The sequence below is a fragment of the Apiospora kogelbergensis genome (genome assembly GCF_038363985.1).
Source record: "Apiospora kogelbergensis strain CBS 113332 chromosome Unknown utg000009l_segment0_segment0, whole genome shotgun sequence".
NCBI lineage: Eukaryota > Fungi > Ascomycota > Sordariomycetes > Amphisphaeriales > Apiosporaceae > Apiospora > Apiospora kogelbergensis.
In genome coordinates, this window is record NW_027117426.1 from 461,394 (window position 1) to 483,101 (window position 21,708).

Sequence of the window (21,708 nt, forward strand, 5' to 3'; positions counted from 1 at the left end):
CCTGGTGCCAGCATACCGTACCAGGTGTTTTCACCAGGCTTCGATGAGGGAGGGGTCGGCGATGCGGGAGGGAGGGTGACGACGACGAGGTTAGCGATGGATGCAGCGGCGATGAGGCTCTCGCCCCTCTTGAAGGATGAGGTAACATTTGTACTATTGTTTTATGTGCTATGTGGTCGAGCCGATCAGACTCTGAACCTGACCATTGGTGGGAGCAGAAACCGGAGCTCACGACTCCACACGACTGCAAGTAAAGGACGAATACTCCACTACATGGAATATTTTCACACGCCTAGAAGACTTCACTTCACAGCCTTCTTTATTGGACATGACCATGAAGTAAAATCTCCCAGGCGTGTAAAAACAGTCCATGTGGTGCAGTATTCATCTTTCACCTGCAGTCGTGGGGAGCCGCGAGCTGTCTCCTTCCCACCATGGAAAGGCATCGTCTTGGCGGCGTGGCACGCGGCGGTGTTCGGGGTTTGGTAGGCCTCAAGTCCGGCTGACTTCTGTTTGTGGCTTTTGAAAGCCTCCACTAACACGTGGTTGCCCTGTGATAAACGGTTAGCAAAAAGAAAAATAGCTGACGATAGGATTCATGTACTTACCATCATGAACATCTTGAATGTTCAGGCGGAACGGCGACCAGGTGCTGGCCAAATCCGCACGGCGGTCCTGGATCCAACCATCGGTGGGGGGCAAGAACAGGACCTCGGACCGGCCATGAAGCTGTCTTTGGCCTGTAGTCCTGTCGAGCCGCGAGCCGTCTGTCACCTCCTCACCAAGGGTCTGGCTTCTAGGACGTAGCACTGGCAGTTCATGTGGTCGTTGAAGCGCAGCTCCAGCTTGAGGAAGAAGCACTGCATGCGGAGCAGGTCGTGGTCGGTGAAGGCCAGGATCTCTTCCGGCAGGCCGGCCACGCCGATCTCGGATAACATCTTGAGCTTCTTCAGGGAAGGAGGGACTTGCCCGCTTTCAAGGCGGCCTTGGCTTGAAGCATGTAGCATTGACAGTTGATGTTCGCACTACTACGGGCGTCGCCGCGGATGAGGAAACGCCGACGCTCGTTGGTAGGCGTTGCTATAAGCTTCCAGAGCTTGAGAAGCGCGGTGTTAGTGCCTGGGGGAGTGCGAAGGCCGCGGCGTGCCAGATGTGGCAGAATGTTGTCTGCTACGCTCAGAGGACCACTGCCGCTCCGCCACTGACTTCAACAAGGAAACTACAATACAGTAGAGTCCCAACACTCATAAGCTAGGCTTAAGGGTTGAAATGACGCTCCCCCCCAACAGCCGTACCCACCAGACTACTGCCTGCTGGCGCTTGAGGCACATGATGTACCACTTGACCGTGGGGACCAGGCGAGGGACGACGCGGCTGTGTTGGGGGTTTTGTAGGCCTCAAATCCAACCCTCCCGGCAACGGTGGCGGTCTGGAATTTCGACAAACGCAAAGGCGCTGATGCCCCTTTGCATCCCTTCGGTCGAGTCTTGTCTGTGTGGGTGATTCCATGGTGCAGCGCCAACTGAGCGGTGGCGTACTGCGAGGGATTGGTTAGCGGTGAAACGTACTCATCTTAGACTTGCATCGGACTGAACTCACAGGATCCATCGCCGTCGGGGTGTGTCTCAGAAACACCCGTGTTCTCATCCTCACCACGCGCCGGTGTCAAGAAGATAATGTGGTTGGCAATTACCAGGTTGCCCCCAGCTGCTTGCTCTGAGTTCACTTTCATGGTTAATACCTTGTATTCTCCATTCTTGAACTTCTCCAATGCGTCATTGTCACTGTTTCGGGCAGATTCAGTGGTAGCGAGCTCATTCGTGGTAGCACATGTAGTGCTGTCCCAGGCCGCCCGGGCTACCTCTTCCACGTTCATCGGTGATCTATTGGCAGCTGTTGTTGTTGTATGAACACACCCAACCCTTGAAAGGTGCCGGCACTTCAAATCAAGAGCTTCGCTCTTGATCTGCCGCGGCCTTCAAGAAGGAAGGTGAACAAGAGTGTACTGGCTGAAGATATGACCATAGCCACACAGCAGCCCCGGTCCACTGACCGGTGTTAGTGTTGGCGAAGGTGGTGAATAGCGACTCGCGCTCCTTGACGTAAAGGGTGCGGCAGGTGTCAAGGAAGTCAGCGACGAGCTCCTCCTTGACGGACTCGACCAGGTGGACCGATGACGGGGCTTCTTGCTCAGCCCTGGTCCACTGGCCGCTGTTAGTGTTGACGAAGGTGGTGATCAATAACTTATGTATGGTCTGTTGTGTTTGTACTGTCCCTTCTGTGATCAACGACTCGCGCTCCTTGTCGTAAAGAGTGCGATAGGTGTTGAAGAAGTCGATGATAGGCTGCAGCGACGCGCCCAGGCACACGAGTTGCAAGTCCATCTCATAGTGGCCGTAGCCGTTGACCTGATCGTCGCATGTAGTGAAGCACTGGTCCTCACTCATCTGACATTGAATGCAGTCTGCATCCAAATCGTCCCTAACCTTTCGTCTCGGCTTTGGGACCAAGTTGCCGGACTCAGTTGATTCATGCGCTTTGGACATCAGGTCCATCGCTCATCCAGGGTCGCTTGAGTGTGAGGGAGCTGTCATCCAGATAGTTCACACCCAATGCCTGCACCTGCAACCCTTGACGGGCGCGGTGAACATCGTAAGCTGTTACACGGTAGAGCGTGTGGTGGCGAAGGTTGATGTCGCAAGCCGTCACAGGGTAGGCCGCATGATGGCGAAAGGCCAATACCCGCGACCCTTGACGGGCACGGTGAACATCGTACGCTGTTACACGGTAGAACGCGTGATGGCGAAAAGCCAATACTTATCGGCTTTAAAAAGCTCGAGGTTGTCATCGTTTGCAGTCAAACAACAGACCCCACAATGGCGGAACGCCTAAGTAGAAAAAAGGTAGGTTAGTTGCTGGCAAGTGGCTTGTCTCAAGCAGGATGAAGACACTTACAGCTTGGACGCCACAATCAGGGTCGTAGTTCTTGAACTCGACCGTCACCCCTGCCTGATACCGTTGGTATAAGCGGTCTCAGCACTAATTTCTTCAGCGCCTTGAATGGGTCCAAACTGCTTTTGGAACTCTCCCAGGTGCCTATACAGAAAGAAAAAGGTAGGTTAGTTGCTGACAAAAAGCTTGTTCCAAGAGGGATAGAGATACTCACAGCTTGCACATCACGATCAGGATCGACTTGGGAGACACGACAGCCAGTGGTCCGAAGGCGAGTCCCAAGGCACTAACTGTCGCGGCTGCGATCTGGAACACTATGTTAGCCCATCTTTCCAACGTGTGTAGGATGAATGGATATCCAATACTGGGGAACTTACGGTGGCACAGAGCATCAACTCTCAAGCGAGTGCGAAGAAAGACCGACGCCCAAGGGGAAAAAACCTCGTGAGTTGGGGTATCTTGAGGGAACGGAGTCCATGTCTAATGCCGTTGGCATACGCGGTCTCGGCACTTATCTCTTCAACTCGTTCAATCGAGCCGAACTGCTCAAGAACCCACCTTCTTTCGCTTGTCCATTCCAAGAGAATGACCATCACATATGAGAGGCTGTCGATTTCGGCTCAAGAATGACTGCATCAGCGGCGGTGAATACTCGTCGTAATTTCTACCGGATACGGTTGGAAATTGTTTTGGGAATAGGTGGGGGACTGGGAGGGAGTTGGAGATGTGATAAGATGTTGGTAAGAAGGGTTCAAACTGGGAGATGGTTTAGGAAAGAAAAGAGTTTTCTTTCCGTGGAAATGTTTAGATCGTGGAGGGCTAGACAAGCGGATCACTCAGGTTTATGCCCTGGAACACAAAGCACATAATAAACAAGGCATCTGACTTTGGAAACAGGTTATTCGGTAGGTCACCGGCGTTCATCAGTGGCAAGGGAGCCGGGGTCCACGGGGAGGGTTGTGTCGAAAGGGGGCTGCCCCGGGGGCTATCCCCGTGGGCTGACCTCGTCAATGGGTAATAGCTGGCTGTACCCCCGGGAAGATTTGAATGCCATAATAGAGAAGGACCGGAATGCTGCTCATCGCTACTCATTGCTTCCTGTAATAAAATTGGGTTGCTTGTCAATAGTCGTCTATCTGATCATTGCTACTGATATCGGATTGCTCAAAAGTATCACCACTATAGTGGCCAGTCATCATACTAGCCTTCTTGCCCATTCTGATAAAGAGCACTTTCAAGAATCACACCGGAAGCCTCTCCTCCTCTTGGAGGTGGCACCGGTCAAAAGACTTTCCACGGGGGTCACTGTGGGAGAACATGCCACTGGAGCCTTCTCCCTCCTGAATAGGAGTTATCATAAATCCACCGAAGTAACTGATCGACGAGACCGGCTCAAATGCTGACGTACTATGAAGGTAATGATTGTATATCAGATCTTTAAGAGTTGCTGTTACAGGGTAATTCGACGTATATACTGTATGAACTAGGGATGAATATTTCTCCAATGTTCACTGCCGTCATTCACTCAGCGGTATCACCATCCCACTCTCAACTGAATCAGAGAAAGATGCCATAATGTAGGAAGAGCCTGTGGAGCGGCGAAGACAGGCCCGTTGTTATTCATATGACTGGAGCCCTTAAGCTGTCCGAGTACCTCTCACAACTCAATGTATGTATTACTTACTTACCCAGGTTCAGAACCGAAGGAAGTGACTTGTCTACTTAAGGTTGAATTACACATATGGCAATAAACTATGCTTCTTTGGGGGATGTTCTCATTCAGAATAATATCCGTAGTGATGTACACTATCTGATACATATTCAGGAAAATAGTTTGCGCCTAGAAGTAGTGCACCGGATAAAGCTATTTCAAAAATGGCGAGTGTTGATCTCGAGAAGTCGAATCACACTTTTAGATACTTATCCTGCAAAGTCTATATAAGGTAATAATATGTCGTGAAAAGGGGACATTGCCCACGTAAGAGGATTGGAACGCAAACAAAGCCACTGCTACGCTAGACACCAATTTTATCATGTCAATCGGCTTCGGGGACGAGAGAGCGCTGCGTGGATTGCTTAGAAGAACTATGATTATGGCACTCATTGGTTCAGTCACAGTATTATCATCAATTTAGTGCTTACTCAGACCTTGCTTTTTCTGACCTTCTAAAGGCTGTGTGCATACTGCAGAATAGCACAGCCAATGCTCTGCGCCATGTTTCATAGCGGGCTCTCGTGCATGGAGCCCAATGACGGTACTTCTTATGAGATGCGATCTCACTGGTTGCTGGTTAAGATTCCTTGCATCCGTCTACCGTCAGGGGGTCCATGGTAAAGGCCTAGGCCTTAAGATGAGCGAGAACCCCGTCCAATTCAAAACAGGCCCTTTGGTTCTTCCAATTGATGAATATCTTGTCGCTCCCCGTACCTCATTATGTTCCTAGGGGTCGGACTCCTTCTACTAGCTGGCAGTACCCTCGCCGCCGCTGAGAGCAAGCAATGCTACTTCCCCCACAAGAACGTCCACTCTCTCGGGATACCGTGCGACCCCGACGCCCAGGGGGCCGTGGCGTGCTGCGAAGCGACGCATACGTGCCTGTCCAACCGGCTCTGCTGGGACACCAAGACGAACCACGTCCTGCGCGGGAGTTGCACCGACAACGCCTTCAAAAGATCCCAACTGTCCCCACTACTGCAAAGGCAAGGCCCAGGGCGGCGATCTGGGGTTCTTGCGCCAGTGCAACGGCAGGTTCGACGACTGGACCTGTGTCGACAACTTGGATGTGACGAACTGCGCATTACCCTTCGCCTTGGCTCCGGGGTTCGTCAGGGACTACCGGCCAAGCAACGTCAGCAATGTCATTTTCTCCAACGCCAACACCACGAGAGGCGCCCATATTGAGGCGCCGTCACCTACCAGTTGCGACAATAAGGAGAACGCTACAATTCAGGTTGGGCTCGGTGCTGGATTGGGTGTTGGTCTGCCGCTGGTCATCGCTTTCGTTTTGAGCTTGTGGTTCTTGAGAAGAGCGCGGCAGGAGCTCAAGCAGCTGAGGGCGGACCATCAACCCGACAGTAGCAAAGCTGCAGATACGGAAAAATACACCCAGGCTCCATTGCAGCAGCCAAGCGATCTGCCACATCAGACCTCACCCGCGGAAATGCGAGGGATTTTGAGCCCGCAAGAGCTGGAGAGCGACGAACAAATGTTGCGACAAGCAGCCAGCTCCTCGGCGGTTCAGCCGCCTCTCTCAGCTTTCCAGACGCCTGCTCGATTTTATGCAGCGGGAGATTGACCCACTGGAAGGACCAGGGGTTTGACTTGCAATTGAAATAGTTTGTCGTCGTGCATCTTAGGGGCTGGAACTCTGAGGAGAGCAACACTTTGTGGCTTTACCTCTGCCATTGACCCCCAACGCTAGAGAGCTGCAAATATAAGGAGAGCGCGATACAGAAGCGGGCATACCGACGAGCCTCAGTGCCCGGCCGTCACGGTTGTCGCCACTGGCTACTACCTTGGGGTTTAAGTCCGATGCCACTGTTTGGGAATGGGAAAAGAAGAGGCATAGGTAGGGTGTTAATATTCAAGTAGAACGGAGTCTATGAAATCCCACGACAGTACTTGCTCAACCAATACGATGTGGAAACCCACTTCCCTCGATTCGAGAAAGAAAGAAGAAGAAATGACCCTCGAAATGACCAGATAAAAGCACGCACACGACTCTATTGATCGACGTGATCTTAGCACAGGCTGGCTTTATGCCGAGCCTTCATGCTTTGAAGTAAATCAAAAGATAAAGAAAAAGGAATACATCGTCATCACCCGCCTGTTCATTTCACATCTTGCCAATGAGGGGTACGTAGGCTCATTGCTATTGACCACGAGAAGAGGCGGGACTATGCGTTCCTTCCACGGACTTCTATCCCGCGTCTTATATACGATGTGTAGCGTCCACTGTCCTCGTTCTTGGAGGCCTGAGGAGGTGATGATCTTTTCTCTGTTGGTTTGCTTGCCGTTGGTTTGCTTGCTGTTGGTTTGCTTGCTTTTGTTGTTCTGCTTGGTCTTGTTGTGCTATGTCTTCTTTTTATCGTTGTTGTTTTGGTGGTTACTGTTGTGATTGTGGTTTTGTTTGGTTCTAATATGCGTGTTGTTGTGGTTGTTGTTTTGCTATGTGCTGGTCTGCGTGATGTTGAACTGTTCCCAGGCATGGCGTATAATGGATTGATTGGCTGGACTGAATTGAACTGCAACGTTTTAATACTGCGAAAGACTATGAGAGTGGAAGTCAACCTACTGGTTTCGGGAGGCTAGGACAGTTGTATCTTTACGGCTGCGATAACTAAAGAGATTGCCGGTGGTTCTCGTAGACTTGTAGTCCTGAATCAGGCATAATGTAGGAATGACACGGCATTAAGTAGTTCAACTCAGCTAGGCTTAGAAACGCCCATCTGATTTCCTGCACCTAGCAAAACGCCTTGCTGAGGCACGTCACTCACTACAGAAGGTTCTACAGGGGGGTAATTTAGGGGGGTTGCATCAGGTATCTGGCTGTAAGCTCAACCGCATCTGCCCGGGTGGCTGACTCCCCCTCCTTCGCCTGAAAAGCCTCCTTGATTGGCTGGTGTGACATTTGAGAGGGTCACGAGATGCTCGCAGTTGTGGCTATAACTGTACATCCACTGTCGCCAGCCCCCATTCTGAGCCAGCCTTCCTCGGAAACAGAACTGGAAGTTGATGAGCAATGCATACTTGACGTGCTCTCCGATCTTATAGTCGGCATGGCCGACGCAGTGGGCTGAACCGATCAGCGTCGAGTGGCTGGACTGGGTACGACGGGTAAGCATGGAGGTTAATACGATCGCCCTCTTTCTCCCCAAAAAGGCTGCGAACGCGATTGAAACGTGCCGTGCGTCTCCGGGAATAGCTGACAGTCAAGGCCAATATCATACATGATGCGCCATCTAGCTGCAGAAATGTAGAAGCCAGTTCAGATTTGTCTTGCAATTGAATTAACCATTCTAGATGGGTTCAATTCCCTAGACTTATGACATATATGGTAATATCAACAAAGTTCTATGATATCTTCCTGCAACTCTCCTTGCTGTAGTGCTCCCACGGCTTCCCCGTTCATGAAATCTCGGAAATATGAGCCGCCAACAAACTGATATCCATTTTCACACTGCCTTATGAAATAGGGAACGCCGCCTCCGTAAAGCACAACCAGAAGATCCGTTGGGCAGGTTGCGTCCGGGCCTATTCCAATCAGGCATCGCGATGTGACGATCAAAGATCTGCCATGGCAATAATTCCGGGCTAACTCTTCGTAAAACACCGCATCGCCGCCGAGGGAGATCTCCCGTAGCTGCTTGAAACCGTCTGGGCCACCAAAACAGGTCTCGAAAAGCGATCGGGGTGTGCCATGGTCGGATAGCAGGGAGAGAAGATACGCTGAGCCATCCTTCAGCATCTGATCTGATCCGCGTCCACTCAGATAGTGTTGATCAGCAGTTGTCGTCTGTATGTAGCATGCTGCGAAACTCATCACGTCTTTGCCGTCAAAGAGTGGTATAGCGACTTCCAACATTCGTTTGGATAAGGACGCAAAATCCGTGATCCCGAACTCTGCTGAGTGCTCTGTTTGGCGAAGTCTCAGTATTGTTCTCACTGAATCTACTATCAACCCAGCAAGTCGTAATGTATTATGACTGCGAGACTCCAATGCCTTGAGAGGTAGCCTGTTCGAGGCGTCATATTGTCGAGGAAATCCAAGCATCGGGGGTTCTGCAAGGCCGGAATAGGTTATCCATGAGAAGGACTTCGGAATCTCTCTGTCGGAGACGGCAAAGTCACTCCAGTTTGGCGTCCACGTTGGGAGTCCCTTCAGATTGTACTTGCGCATCGATCGATCAATATCTTCAGACAGATCTCTGGTGCGAATGAGCATTGCAAGGGGAGGCTTTGTGTAATACGAGATACCGCGCGATCTGTACGTACACTTCCTCTACCGCAAGAGTGTAGTCTGGAATGAGAGGCGTGGGCACGTTCGAACCGTCGCTGCATTCCGCTGCCAAACCCAATAGTGCGTAAACTTTGTCTCTCTGGTCTGTGGCGTGGAACTTGACCGATGTTGTTGTTACAAGAGCATCCAGGGGCCAGGGCACCTGGGACCGGCGGATGTTGGATATCTCGTCGACATTGCGCATCACTTGTGGGACTGCTTCCAACCGGAAATACCCGCAGCGACGCATCCAAGACGCAACCCATCCAAGCCGGCTCCATGGATAAGAATACTGCCCAAGCAGTATTATCGGATCTTGGGATGATATGGCCACCTCTTGGATTACCCAGATACGCGTAAACCAGGGCAGGGTGAAAAGCATGCGGAGTGACTCCCAGCCCTTGTCGTCCCAGTCCGGAAGGCCCAGGAGTTCGTGGCGTCTCGGAGAATAGAAAGTGAGAGGAATGTCGATGAGGGTTTTGGCACTCGGGTTCTCAGCTCTGAAAACGCCATAAATGCTGTCAACCAATGACCATGCGGCAGAGAAGTCTCCAGCCGTTGGTCCAAGCCATATCAATACATTGATTGCCTGGGAGTATATTCGGCCCATACGACTAACCTGCGAAGACCTTTCGGCGGTATCGGCTTGGTTAATGCAAATGGTATCAATCCATACATACGATATAGGGGGTTGTAGCTCGGAGTCATTGGAGGCGAGCCTCTTCAATCGCTGAGTGCCTTCAAATAGGTCCTGGTTCACGTATAGTGTGCCCTGTTCTGCTCGCAACGCCACATCTCGAACCTGGCTACCCCAGCAGTAACTCAGTGCGTAATATGACGGGGCCTCATCGAGGTGCCAGGTTTCCAACACGCCAATATAGTCTGTTGCTTGGGCGCCTTGGATGTTGAGCAGACGAATCGTTCCTTTGGCGAGTGCATCATAAGCAATAGACCCATCCCTTGTGGTGACCATGGTGATGGCGAGCATGTATCAAACCGAGATTCAACCCAGTTTCTTTGAAGATAATTAGTGGGTTGTTCCTTGTTGGAGAACGATCCAGAGGCCGACACACCATAAACTGTTCCCGGCTCTGTCAGCATTGCAGAGAACTCCGCGGAATTTGAGCTCTCGTGCATAGAGGTGTGTTACTCAATCCAGCGATTGGCCGGATAAAACCTGGCTTGGAGCACTGCCTAGCACACCGCCTGCAATGCAATGCATCGAGCAACAGGTTACGGCTGAAAAGTCCTGCGCAGCCAAAATGACAGCCACAACGGCACCCCCTTACCAATAGTAGGGCAGTATTTCCACATTTCATTTGACAGGCTGGCCTCGGCGAGGGAATGCAAAAATGCCTTGCGGGGGTTTTGGTCGCAGCTACTTGCTCTTCCTCCATGGCTTAGCAACGAGTGGGTGGTCGGGATTCCTCTCAATTCAACGAAGTGCTCGTCCGGACCCTATAGGATCCATTATATTCAGTCTTCCCTCATCATAAGACTCGAATGTATAAAGCTGACATATCACCAGCAAATTGTTTCAATCGACTTTACTCTGCCACGGTACAGTCGATAGAAGTTGCATTTCCAATCAAGCCCTTCTCACCCTTATCATGGAATTCCACACTCTTCTCCTTACTGTTTCCATCGCCACGGCAACTGCCCTAATAGCGTGGTACTATTACCCCAAGCAAACCAAAGAACGTCGGTATGGGTTAGTGCAGCAATTCCCTAAGGTTACTGACCAACAAGCACCCGATGCTACTGTCCAACAAGCACCTGATGCTACTGTCGAGTGAGTGAAACTGACCTTGATTGGCGCGTGTTATCTTTCTAAACTCGATGAAAAGTATTATTGCTATCCATGGCCTAGACACCTCGTCGCCTGGAACATGGACTGCCTGGCAAATTCCTAATAAGCCAAATTCCGGCAAAGTCCATTGGCTGAAAGATCCACACATGCTGCCCAACGAGATGAAGACGGCGCGCATCTTCACCTACGATTGGAACGCATCTTTGGTAGGGCCGGGGGTTTCACAGAATCGGTTGGCTGACCACGCGAGGGCGCTGCTGAACAGCATATCCGGGGAACGAGAGAAAACGGTTCGTACATGGAAAATCATTCCTAATGAAGACTATTGTTAACACATGCAGAAAACCACCCAACGGCCAATCATTTTCATAGCATCTTGCTTTGGTGGTCTGTTGTTAGCAAAGGTAACGTGCGACAACAAGCACCCCAAGACTTACATAGCAGCGCCCACGCTGCATCTTTGCCCTGCTGACAGAAATCTTCTCCAGGCATTGGTGACGTGCTCTCAGGCATGGCAAGCTGAAAACCAGCCCGTCTTGGATTATACCGTAGGTATAATTTTTCTAGGCACTCCGTTCCACGGAACTGCCGAAACACATCAGAACGCAACCGAACTCCGTCTCGTCCTTGAATCCGCGGCAAGGAATACGACTGCTGCCCATCTCGCCGAGTACGTGGGAAAGGGGGAAGACGCACAAGCGACGCTCCACGAGGTCGTAGCAGACTTCTCGCACCTGATCAGGCTGGAACGAGCCAACATCAGTGTAATATGTTACCATGAGACCCAAATGACCGACTACTCTTCAATCGCCTCCACTCTTCCCGAGAGCTTTAGAGAGCGATTGGACAAGAACAACCGTGCAACTGTGAGTCGATAATCATAGTTATCTTGGTCGAACTAGGATATCTTCTGACTGACACATAGTTCGTCACCCCCGTTTCTGCCTCGCTCCTGGGATGCCCATCGTATTCCCTTGACAAGAAACACAGCACACTGAATAAATACCACAGCCCCAGCGATCCGGCCTTTCAAGAGGTGGTCAGAAGACTGAAGAAGATGGAGGCCGACGCACCTGCTGAACTAAAGCGTCGCGAAAGTTAGTCTCATTATCTTATAGATGAATATATTGTTCCTTGTCGCTTCCTTATTCTTCAGCTGCCTAATCGACCTGCGCACGTGTGATTTGTTTCAGGGATATTAGCTGACATTCGCAAAGAATGGAATGAGATCTCACAGCCTGAGAAGCAGAAGATTTTGGATATCTTCTACAAACAATACAACATCTACCGCCAGATAATAGATGAATTGTCGCTTTATCGGTATCAGGATCACCATCAGAAACGCTTAAAAGATTTCCAACCAGGGACTTTGAAGTGGTTTTTTGATAAGGACACGAATGATACGTTCAAGCACTGGGTAGGAGACTCTCCCGGGGTGGGAAATAAGCCGCCTAACAAACGTGTATTGTGGTGCCATGGGGGTCGTGAGTTTAACCTTGATGCTTTCTCATACATTGCATATTCAGTCCCACTAACTACTCGGTAGCTGGCGTTGGCAAAAGTGTTCTGACGTGGGTGCTTTCTCGCTGAGATCAGAAATGGTGCTAACATTAAGGATACAGGGCACAAGTTGTAAACTACCTCCAAACAGAATTCCCTAAAGGCGCCGTACTCTACCTGTATTGCGAATATACAGATCGGAAACATCAGTCAAGAGAGGCTTTGTTGTCCAGCGTCGTCCAGCAAGTCGCAAGACATGTCACTCAAGAATATCACGCAGAGCTTCCCCAAGAGCTTGTCATAGCTTACCAGCAAGGGCTTAAAGCTACTATCCCGCAACTTCGGAGATCTTTGGTGGATATGCTGAGGAAATCGCCTCGCTCATTCATCCTCGTGGACGGCCTCGATGAGATGGTTCATGCCGAAGGCGAAAAGAGGATTGTCAAGTCAATCGATATCCTGGATGACTTATACACCGTCATGCAGGATGTGAACTCGTGTAGCATGTTCTTGACGTCTCGCGATCAATCACTTGCTTTGGAACCGAAGGTTGACGCCATGTACTTACCAATCAAAGGGACCGACGATGATATCCGATTGCTCATCAAGGAAAGAATCAACGACAAATCCTTCAGCCACTCTGAGAGGGTGAGAGAAAACAAAGACAACGAGAGCTATTTCCTAGAAAAGCTAGAAACCAAGTGGAATGGACAGTTAGTTGAGTCGAGTTCAAGATGCGTCGGTAAATAGGACACCATACTGATTTTCTTGTTTGGCAGATTCCTTCTCGCTGTCTTGCATCTGAAGATGCTAGATAGCACAGTCAATTTTCGAGATGCCAAGGATACCCTCGAGACACTTCCCTTGGAACAATTTGACATATACCAAATCGCACTCGACAGGATCAACGCCGCGACCGGTTCTCCAGGGATGAGAATTCTTGGCTTCCCTTTGCACTCAAGAGCAGCGCTTACCGTTCGTGCTCTGCAGCATGCTCTCGCAACGCGTCTTAAGGACAAGAGCTTCGATGCCGACGGAATGATGTCCCCAAAAGACATTCTTCTTCACACATTTGGCCTCCTTACGATTCAAGGTCCAGAAATAAAATTCGACCACTATACCGCTCTCGAATTTTTGAAGCAAGAGCACATATACGACAAATACTTCTCGACGTTTGAGGAAGATTTGTCGCGGACCTGCTTGACATATTTGCGTTTTTCAGACTTTTCGCAGCCCTCCGACGAGTTGGAGAAGCGCCACCAAGAGTTCCCTTTCCTGGAATACGCAGCTAGCCATGTTGGCGGCCATGCTAGAAAAGCCCTCGCTCGCGCAGCCAGAAAAGGAAGTAGCTCTACTCTCTTGGGCGAGATTTCTGGTTTCGTCCAAGACGACAAGCCCCTAGGCACACTCCAAATCTTTGCCAGCAAAGTCCTCACAATGCCGAGGTCAGATAGAATGAAGTATTGGAAGAACACTACTTCCAAGCTTCACTTCGCCATCTGCGCGGGCCTGAATGACACAGTCGATCAGCTTCTGAAGCAGCAAGAGAACGTTGACACATTGATCAACTTGAGAGGCTACAAGAAGGAGACTCCAGTTCACATGGCGGCGAGAGCAGCTAATGAGGATGCGCTTCAAACACTGATAGACAAGGGTGCCGACATCCAAATCAAGAACGGCAGCGGCAAGAACGCGCTCGACATGATCCTTGACGCACCTTATACAAAAGCCGTGCTGGAGCCTCATAGTCATAGCTTGTCCGAATACCTTTTGGGGATGGTGTTCATGCATGCATCAGCGTCCGAAGCCAGCGCAGAGAAGACGAAGATCGAAGAAGAGGTTTTTGCCGATGTCAAAGCCAAGGGCATTGATGGTTTCCTCCGCAGCATAGACCAGACAGACTCGGATACCAACAAGTCGATGCTCAAGCGCATCTTGACGGCAAAAGCTGCAATGGACATCACAGATCAAGAAGAGAAGGTCGCCCTCAAGTTGATCGAGCACGGTATAAAGAACAATGCTGTGGGCACACAGCAGGAAACCCCTCTGCAGATGGCGGCACTGTATGGACGGGAAGCCATTGTTCGTAGCTTGCTTGAGAAGGGTGCGAACCCATGGCTGGACTGGAACCTTGGTTACACTCCTTTGGAGCTAGCAAAAGCTCGTCCTGGAGTCGGTACGACGGGGAATGACTCTATCATTCAACTTATATCCGACACAATGAAGGCATTGAAGGCCGCGGAGGATGCGGCCACAGACGACGCGGAGAAGAGAAGTGAGTCCTGGCATCATCCAGGATAGTAGTTATGTCCATGCTAATGTTTCCAGGAATCCCCGGTCCGTTTCAGGCCTATCTTCTGAAAAGAGAGACTACGGAACGGCGGCCTGTTGACATGCTGTTGTTTCGATTGCATGGGGGTAGCTTAGATATCAGGACGGAGGCGCGAAGCAACGGAATGTTACTCATATTTATAGCATAGTAGATGGCACTTTTATATCATACAGAGGGTGCTGATTAAGGTCACACAAGCAATGTTGGCGTCAATCCAGGAAACAGCTCGGCCCCACTCGCACCCCGGAACCTTGTGTGGCCATTTTCCGCCCTAAGCTGCAGCAATTGGCAAGCCTTCTCAACCCCCCAAAAACGAAGCTCCATCAAAAAGTTCGCGAAGACGTCAAAACGCCAGCCCAACCCACGACGACGACACACCAATTGGCCCCCGACCTCGATCGATCCCCCCCAGCAGCAGCACCATGGCGTTCCGAATACAACCTCTAGCCCGACCGGCGTCGCGGGCCACCGCCTTCGCCGCCGGCTGCCCCACCACCACATCAGTATCGTCATCATGCCGCCTTTCGTTACAGCAGCAGCAGCAGGTCCGGTACGCCCGCACCATGACGCGAGCCGAAGAAGAAGACCTGCAGGGCATCCCGGTGCGCCTGCTGCGGGACATCGTCGGCTTCGGCCGCCAATACGCCATCATCCGCGTCAAGCCCGGCCGCATGCGCAACGTCTGGCACCACAAGGGCCTCGCCGAGTACATGACCAAGCAGCGCTTCGCCGAGCTGGGCGTCACCGAGGCCGCCATCGGCGTCCGCGACCGCAGCTTCGGCACCCAGATGCTCATCGAGGACGACGACGAGTCGGCCAAGGCCGGCGGCGGCAAGAAGGCTTCCGGTGGCGGCAGCAGCAGCCAGAACAGGAAGAACAGCGCGATGCTCGAGGGCACCAGGGCCCAATCGGTAAGTCTACGTTCCCGAGTTCGCAGGAGGTGGCATTATATCGGTAGTTTGGGATCAATGATTTGCTAACGCTCGAAACCCCACAGCCCGAGGAGACCCGCGCCATCTTCGACCAGATCATCCCCCAAGTCCTGACCTTCGCCCGCAAGCCCATCACGACGCCCGAGCCCGCGCCCGCCGCGCCCGCCGAGCCCGTCGTGCCGCGCTCGCCCGCGCTGGCGGCCAACGCCATCACCTCGACGCACTCCGGGCAGCCCCAGCAGCCGCCGCAGGAGGTGCCGGCGGCCTACATCCCCGTCACGACCATCTTCGGCTCCGTGACGGCGCAGGACGTGCTCGAGATCGTCGTCGCCGCCGCCCAGGCCGCCCACCCGGGCGCCTTCAGCGGCGTGCTCGGCGCCCGCGACGTCGTCCTCTTCGGCCTCGAGGACGGCGAGGACCGCATCAAGCGCCTCGGCCGCTTCGACGTCGAGATCCACACGGGCGGCGAGGGCGTCCCGCCGCTGCGGAGGGTCGTCGAGGTCGTGCCCGAGGGCGAGGAGAAATAAATGCGGAAAGAGAACTCTGGTGGGTCACTCCGAGGACGAAAAGGACGAACCTCCCAGCAGGGTTTTTCACTCGAAACAAGAGAAGGCTGCGAGGTCGGGCTCCCAGAATCGAAGGTCATGATAGATGGGAAAGGGGGAGAAGGGAAGGACATCCAAAAACTTCGATATCTGTCTATCTGCTTAGGGCCATGGAGTGAATCGTAGACATGAGCGGGTGGGAGGCGCCGACTGTATACTAGTTTCGACAGAAGTGTCGATATTATATATGCACATGTACCATACATATTACCACGACAACCACGGGGCCATATTGCAGTTCATGAAAGAGTGAGCGAGCGGACGGGGGAGGCTCAACTGTGGAGGCAAGCCGCATAGATCTTAGTTGTACCTGTAGCCACCATATTTTGAAAGCACACCAATCCAGTCAACCACACACAGCAACACATCACTGAAAGTCTGGCCCATGACCAACTCACTTGATGCTAAACGCTATCCTGAGGAATGCCGTCTATAATGATCTTGGGGTATACTGCTACAAACTAAAAGCAGCCCGTCGTCTTCTTCCCTTCCTCTTTCGCGTGTTCGTGTCATGCAATAGTAAAAAGGTGCTTGAATAACAATTTCCTGGGCACAACTTCACGCCCCGTTCATGCCGCCGCCGAGCAACTTGCCTACTTGGCGTGACGTAAGGAAAAAGAGACGATCAATCTGGGGTGCGAGTTGAAGCCGACCGACCGACCAAAAATGCCAAAAAAGGAAAACGCCTCTCCTTCGCGTCTCTCGTCCGAATCCCAACCAAAACCTAACCAACGAAGAACGTACCCTTCCACAAAAGAGATGAAGAGGATAGAGAAAAGCACCAGGAACAAGCCAAGTCACCAAACACCCCAAATTGATATATGTTTGCTATGAGAATCGCCTATTCCAAAAACCACTAAACACAAACTATGTCCCCAGGGGCACGACCAAACGATATCCGAAATTACTGTCCAGGATAACTGACATCCAGACTCCAGAGCTCGTCCCAGACCACGCTCTGGTCGCGGCCCTCAGCATTGGCGCTGCTAGCGTTGCTCGCGTCGCGGTGAAGCGTCGGAGTCGGCGGCGGCGGCGGCTCCATCGCCTTCTGCGGGCGGAAGTAGGGGTTGCGGGCAGGAGCAGGAGGTTGACGATGGCGGCGTCGTGGAGACAACGACAATCGCTGCTGCGCCCTCGATTAGTGAGTAGACACCTCGGATACCCCCTAGTCACCTTTCTTCAAGGACCGAGCAGGGCATCTACGTCGTGTTGTCGTACCTCGTTTGCATTGCCTCCTGGACCGCTGTCTGCGTTGCTTGCTTCCACATTAGACAGTGACGTCTTGCTGGAACCGCCCTCTTGCCGCAACTTAGAAGGGCTGCCCCCGGGCACCGACTGTCCTGCCTCGGAAGCCTGCCCTCCAGCAATAGGGACTGCCCGCAAGCTGTTGGTCTCTGACGTCAGGGCACTGCTCTTGGCGGCACCGGCACCGGCGCCTCCTGCGAATGGCAAGTTCTTCCTAGTCGAGCTGCCAGAACTACTGCGTCGGGTCTTCAAGCTCTCGCTTAGAGTCTTGCTCACAGCCTTCATCTTGGAATTATCGCCCCCAGCCGACAGGAGCTTGCTACCGCCCGTGCGTGCTTGATGGGTATGCATGTCGGCTCGGGCCTCGACGTTATTGGTGGCCACCGTGCTCTTGCCTAGGCCCGGAGTAGACGGAGCGCCGGCCTTATCCTCAATCGCATCAATGAGCCACCAGCGGAGACCATCGGACAAGTCAAAGGGGTTATCAAACTCGTCTCCAGTATTGACGGAGTCAGTCTCTGAGGGTGGAAGTTGGGCAGCTGTCGAGGACAGACTCTTAGACAGGTCAACAACACGTTCCTGAACCCGTGTGATCCGGGCAACCAGCCATTCTCGCTGGCGTAAGCGGTGACTTTCTTGTTCACGCAAGAAGAAATGGGGACAGCCAACATTGAATGCCGCCCAAGCACCGGTGCTCTGATTCCTAGTGGGCAAGAATAATGCCAAGTCGCCCTCCTTGAAGTGCCTGAATGCAATCTTGTCATGCGAGTCTTTGACGGCAGCATGGGCTCGTTCACGATAAGAGCGGGCGTCACGGGTCATCTTGCGGGCAGTATGCTCAGCCTCCTTCACACGTCGATATAGGGTTTCGGCAAATACATCGATGTCGAAAAAGCCTGGTCCCTTGACAAAAGACTGGTATTGCGAAGCCTCAGTGTCGCCGTCATCAGCGTTCATCCAGAACATAAGTTTCAAGTCGGTACTGCTGGCCATTGGTGCTGTAGCCCAAGAAACCGAGCGGCGGACTGAACTGCTGGGGTCGGACGAGTCGTTAGGGTCTCGAGCGGTACGTTCTGAGCGCGGGATCCTCTGGATGGCGAACTCCTCGTCTTTTCGGGTAACGGAAAAGCCCAGTCTCTCAAGGAGACGGCAAAGCCGCTCGTTATGAGTGTACAGCCGCTGTGTAATGTCCTTGGTCCGGTCATTGCGTCCCTCAAAGCGCTGGTTAAGACTAGTAAACCGGGCTTCCGAAGACTTGAGCTTTTCTTGGTACATGCGAGCTTCCTCCTCCAAGCTGCCGACCTGAGATTGCCTCGATGCCAAGGATTCTGTCAACTCGGCGACTCGCTTCTCCGCGTTTTCAAGCTCTGACCGCAATGTCTCGGATCCAGACTCGCCTTCCGTCATCTTTCTTCGGAGTTCGCTCAGCTCATCACGACTCTGCTTCAGCTCACCTTCCAAAGTAGCACTCTTCGCCTTCTCCTCATCCAGAGACTCTCGTAGCTTCATCCGAGTGGTTTCCTCTGCGGACAACGTGTCTTGAGCAGTTGAGAGTTCGGCTTTGGTGTCGTGCATGTTGTGTTGCGCAGCTTCCAGCTCGGTCTTTAAGATTGACATGTCCTCTTCCAACGACATGAACTTGGTGAGCATTTCGCTGGATTTGTTGGTGACAGCCTCCATTAGGTCGTTGATGTCTTCGGGGACCCGGTCTCGCGGCGACATCTGCCCGTGTAGATCTCTAAGTGTGCGAGCATGAAGTTGAGAGCTTTGCTCAGAGGTTTCCGCTCTGCTTGTCAGGTCCTTGACATTTTCTCTGGCTGCCTGAAGCTGTCTTTCGAGTTCCTCGTTTCGCTCGATCTGAATCCGAGCCTCATTTCTCAGGTACTCGACTTGTCCTTGCGTCTTCAAAGCTTCATCCTGCTTCTCCCGGGTCAAACGTTCTACCTCATCTTCGAGCGATCGCAATTTGTCGTCGTATGTGACCTTTTCGTTCTCCCTGGATTCGCCGAAATGTTCGATCTCGTCTTCGGTTTCCTCGAGGCGGGCTTTGAGTGCTTTGATCTCATCTTCCAAAGACTTTCGCTCTTCCATAAACTCTCGCTTCAAAGCTTCCATGTTGCCCAGGAGATCTCTCTTGGTCGAATTAACCTCATCCATCTGTCCTTCTATTTCCTTGGTGCGTGCAGCAGCTTCTTTCAGCTGCGCTGACTGCCCCTGCTCCGCCTTGAGTTCGCCTTCCAACTGGGCTATACGATTAAGAAGAGCACCGTTAGCTTCTGACGTTCCTGAGCCCCTTCGGCTTTCGGATGCACGCGGCGACTTAAGCGAAACAGCAGAGTCGTTGTGTTCTTGTTGGCCGCCCGGTTGGAAAAGACTGCCAATAGATGGTCTAGATTCGGCACTCTGTCGGTGCAGCAGACCTTCCAGGCGACGGACACGACTCTCCGCAGTCTTGAGCTTGTTCTCTAACTTCACTTTGTCGTCCTGAAGCGTTCGGAATAGATCGTCATCGCCACGGATCATGAGCCCACTACGACCGAGCGCAGCCTCATGAACGCTTCCATTCTTGAAGGCCTTCAGTCGTTTGGATTGCTGCTTCGTTGGGGAGTTCAGCTCCTTGACAATCTTGGCTACCTCTTCGATCATGTTATCGTCAACTCTTTGCTGCTGGGCTTCGATCATGAAATCCTCAAGCTCGCGCTTCGTCACGGCTGGCCAGGTATCTTCGTCACCTAAGAGGTTCACTTCGAGGGCTATCACGCTGTCGTTCTTATCGGGGCCATACGTGTTTCCAACCACTTTCTGGAATTTCCGCCGGCGCTTGAGCTCCTCGTCCTGGAACAATGCCATCTCGTTGGCCAGGGTGGATGAGTCTGCCTTGACCTTGTCCTGCCACTCACGTCTTCGGATAGCCTCGGCTACAAATGAAGCGTACATAAAGGGTAGGTGTTGTATTAATCGGAGGTAGTCGAAAGTAGTCATTTCTTCCTCTCCCTGGTTGATCAAAGTCATCTGGGTCTTGACGCTAGAGTGCAATGCCGTGATCTCAGCGATGGTGCGCATAAAGTCGAGCGAGCCCGAAGCCAGGTCGTTGCGTGCTTTGGTGGCATAGCGAAGCATCTCGTCCATCTCTTGGGCCCGTGTGCGAATGCTGGGCAACAGTCGCTCCGTATGGTTCGCCGCCGTTTTCGAAGCCTGGGCAAAATCTCGCGTAGAAGAAGAGTAGCCAAGCGTCGTCTCGTAGTCGGTTTCGACCTTCTTGGCCACAGCCTCAATGTCCTCGAGCAGCTGCATACATTCGTTGCCACGTTGTAGTGCCGAACGAGCCATGACCTTCTCGAACTCCTGGAAGAGATTGTCACACCCATCAAACAGGTTAGCGGCCGTTTTGTCCAACTCGGAAACCTTGCTGTTGAACTTTCGTAATGACGTGTTTGCCAGCTTTCCTGCCTTGCGTGTGGTATCGAGGTCGATCAAATCCTCCAATGTCGTCTGCCGGGACTTCCGTGTTTCTCTACCCGTCATGAAACGCACCATGGCGGGTGAAATACTGACGCTTCGTGCGATCTCTAGAAGACGTTCCCAATTCTCAGCAAGCGAGTTGTATTCTTCCTGCGTGGGGGTCACCCAGTCCTTCAGCTCATTGTACTTGGGCTCGATCGGGCGGACGGCGGTGTCCAAGTTGGCCACGGCGGCATCGAGACACTTGACCATGACGTCCATCTCACTGTGACGCGCTTGGGTTGCCTCGGCCATGGCGGAGCAGTCTTCGACAACCGTCAGCGCCCAGTCGCGCCGACTCTTGAACAGTTCGTGCCATGACTGCAGCGAACGGGTGTCGGTAAGGGAGTTGGGGGCGGCGGGAATGTTGAGGCGCTTCGGGAGAGGTTCTTGAGACACTAGCGACGTCGGAGTGCCTGGCGTCGATGCTTGTATTATGCGGAGGTCGAAGATGTAGGCCTCTTTGTCCGTTTGTAATGTTTGGAGTTTGACTGTCTTGCCGTGGGGCGTTAAAGCGACGATGTTTTGGACCGGAATGGCGCTCTGCTGAGCTACCCAGGACTTGAAGTCATCGAGGCTGCAGCATATCTCAGAGTCAGTATTCGTCACCGCAACAACTGATTGCCACACCGACAGGGCCGTCATGCATGGGCCAGATGCAATCAGGAAGGGACGGGAACATACTTTGCGAACTGCGAGATGTCAACCTGCAGGCGCTGGCCCGTATGGGCTATCAACACCTGCGTCCTGGTCGCCATGGCGTATGCATTTCTCCCTCGCAAGGCAATAGGATGAGGAGGAATAAGCGAAGACGAAACCTCGGAAACCCAGG

General features: G+C 52.4%; 7 protein-coding genes across 7 annotated transcripts; 4 read left to right on the forward strand and 3 right to left on the reverse strand.

Moving 5' to 3' along the window:
• Nucleotides 1–612: 612 nt before the first annotated feature.
• Nucleotides 613–935, forward strand: PG998_013192 (uncharacterized protein; the record flags this gene model as incomplete). Its single annotated transcript, XM_066880008.1, has 2 exons — nt 613–787; nt 835–935. 2 exons carry the CDS (start codon nt 613–615, stop codon nt 933–935), a joined length of 276 nt encoding a protein of 91 aa, XP_066724147.1.
• Nucleotides 936–949: 14 nt separating this feature from the next.
• On the reverse strand, nt 950–3,344 carry PG998_013193 (uncharacterized protein; the record flags this gene model as incomplete). The annotated part of the gene is made up of 9 exons (XM_066880009.1): nt 950–1,201; nt 1,296–1,374; nt 1,447–1,537; nt 1,600–1,857; nt 2,054–2,498; nt 2,545–2,777; nt 3,017–3,096; nt 3,167–3,258; nt 3,330–3,344. 9 exons carry the CDS (start codon nt 3,342–3,344, stop codon nt 950–952), a joined length of 1,545 nt encoding a protein of 514 aa, XP_066724148.1.
• Nucleotides 3,345–5,386: 2,042 nt separating this feature from the next.
• Nucleotides 5,387–6,248, forward strand: PG998_013194 (uncharacterized protein; the record flags this gene model as incomplete). Its single annotated transcript, XM_066880010.1, has 2 exons — nt 5,387–5,600; nt 5,626–6,248. The coding sequence occupies 2 exons, from the start codon at nt 5,387–5,389 to the stop codon at nt 6,246–6,248; spliced, it is 837 nt and encodes a 278-aa protein (XP_066724149.1).
• A 1,767-nt stretch (nt 6,249–8,015) lies between these two features.
• On the reverse strand, nt 8,016–9,924 carry PG998_013195 (heterokaryon incompatibility protein (HET) domain-containing protein; the record flags this gene model as incomplete). Its single annotated transcript, XM_066880011.1, is given in 2 exon segments — nt 8,016–8,937; nt 8,948–9,924. The coding sequence occupies 2 exon segments, from the start codon at nt 9,922–9,924 to the stop codon at nt 8,016–8,018; spliced, it is 1,899 nt and encodes a 632-aa protein (XP_066724150.1).
• Nucleotides 9,925–13,068: 3,144 nt separating this feature from the next.
• Nucleotides 13,069–14,562, forward strand: PG998_013196 (uncharacterized protein; the record flags this gene model as incomplete). Its single annotated transcript, XM_066880012.1, has 1 exon — nt 13,069–14,562. One exon carries the CDS (start codon nt 13,069–13,071, stop codon nt 14,560–14,562), a length of 1,494 nt encoding a protein of 497 aa, XP_066724151.1.
• Nucleotides 14,563–15,015: 453 nt separating this feature from the next.
• PG998_013197 (uncharacterized protein) lies at nt 15,016–16,052 on the forward strand (the record flags this gene model as incomplete). The annotated part of the gene is made up of 2 exons (XM_066880013.1): nt 15,016–15,504; nt 15,591–16,052. 2 exons carry the CDS (start codon nt 15,016–15,018, stop codon nt 16,050–16,052), a joined length of 951 nt encoding a protein of 316 aa, XP_066724152.1.
• A 982-nt stretch (nt 16,053–17,034) lies between these two features.
• On the reverse strand, nt 17,035–21,634 carry PG998_013198 (autophagy-related protein 11-domain-containing protein; the record flags this gene model as incomplete). The annotated part of the gene is made up of 3 exons (XM_066880014.1): nt 17,035–17,256; nt 17,349–21,453; nt 21,561–21,634. The coding sequence occupies 3 exons, from the start codon at nt 21,632–21,634 to the stop codon at nt 17,035–17,037; spliced, it is 4,401 nt and encodes a 1,466-aa protein (XP_066724153.1).
• Nucleotides 21,635–21,708: the final 74 nt, after the last annotated feature.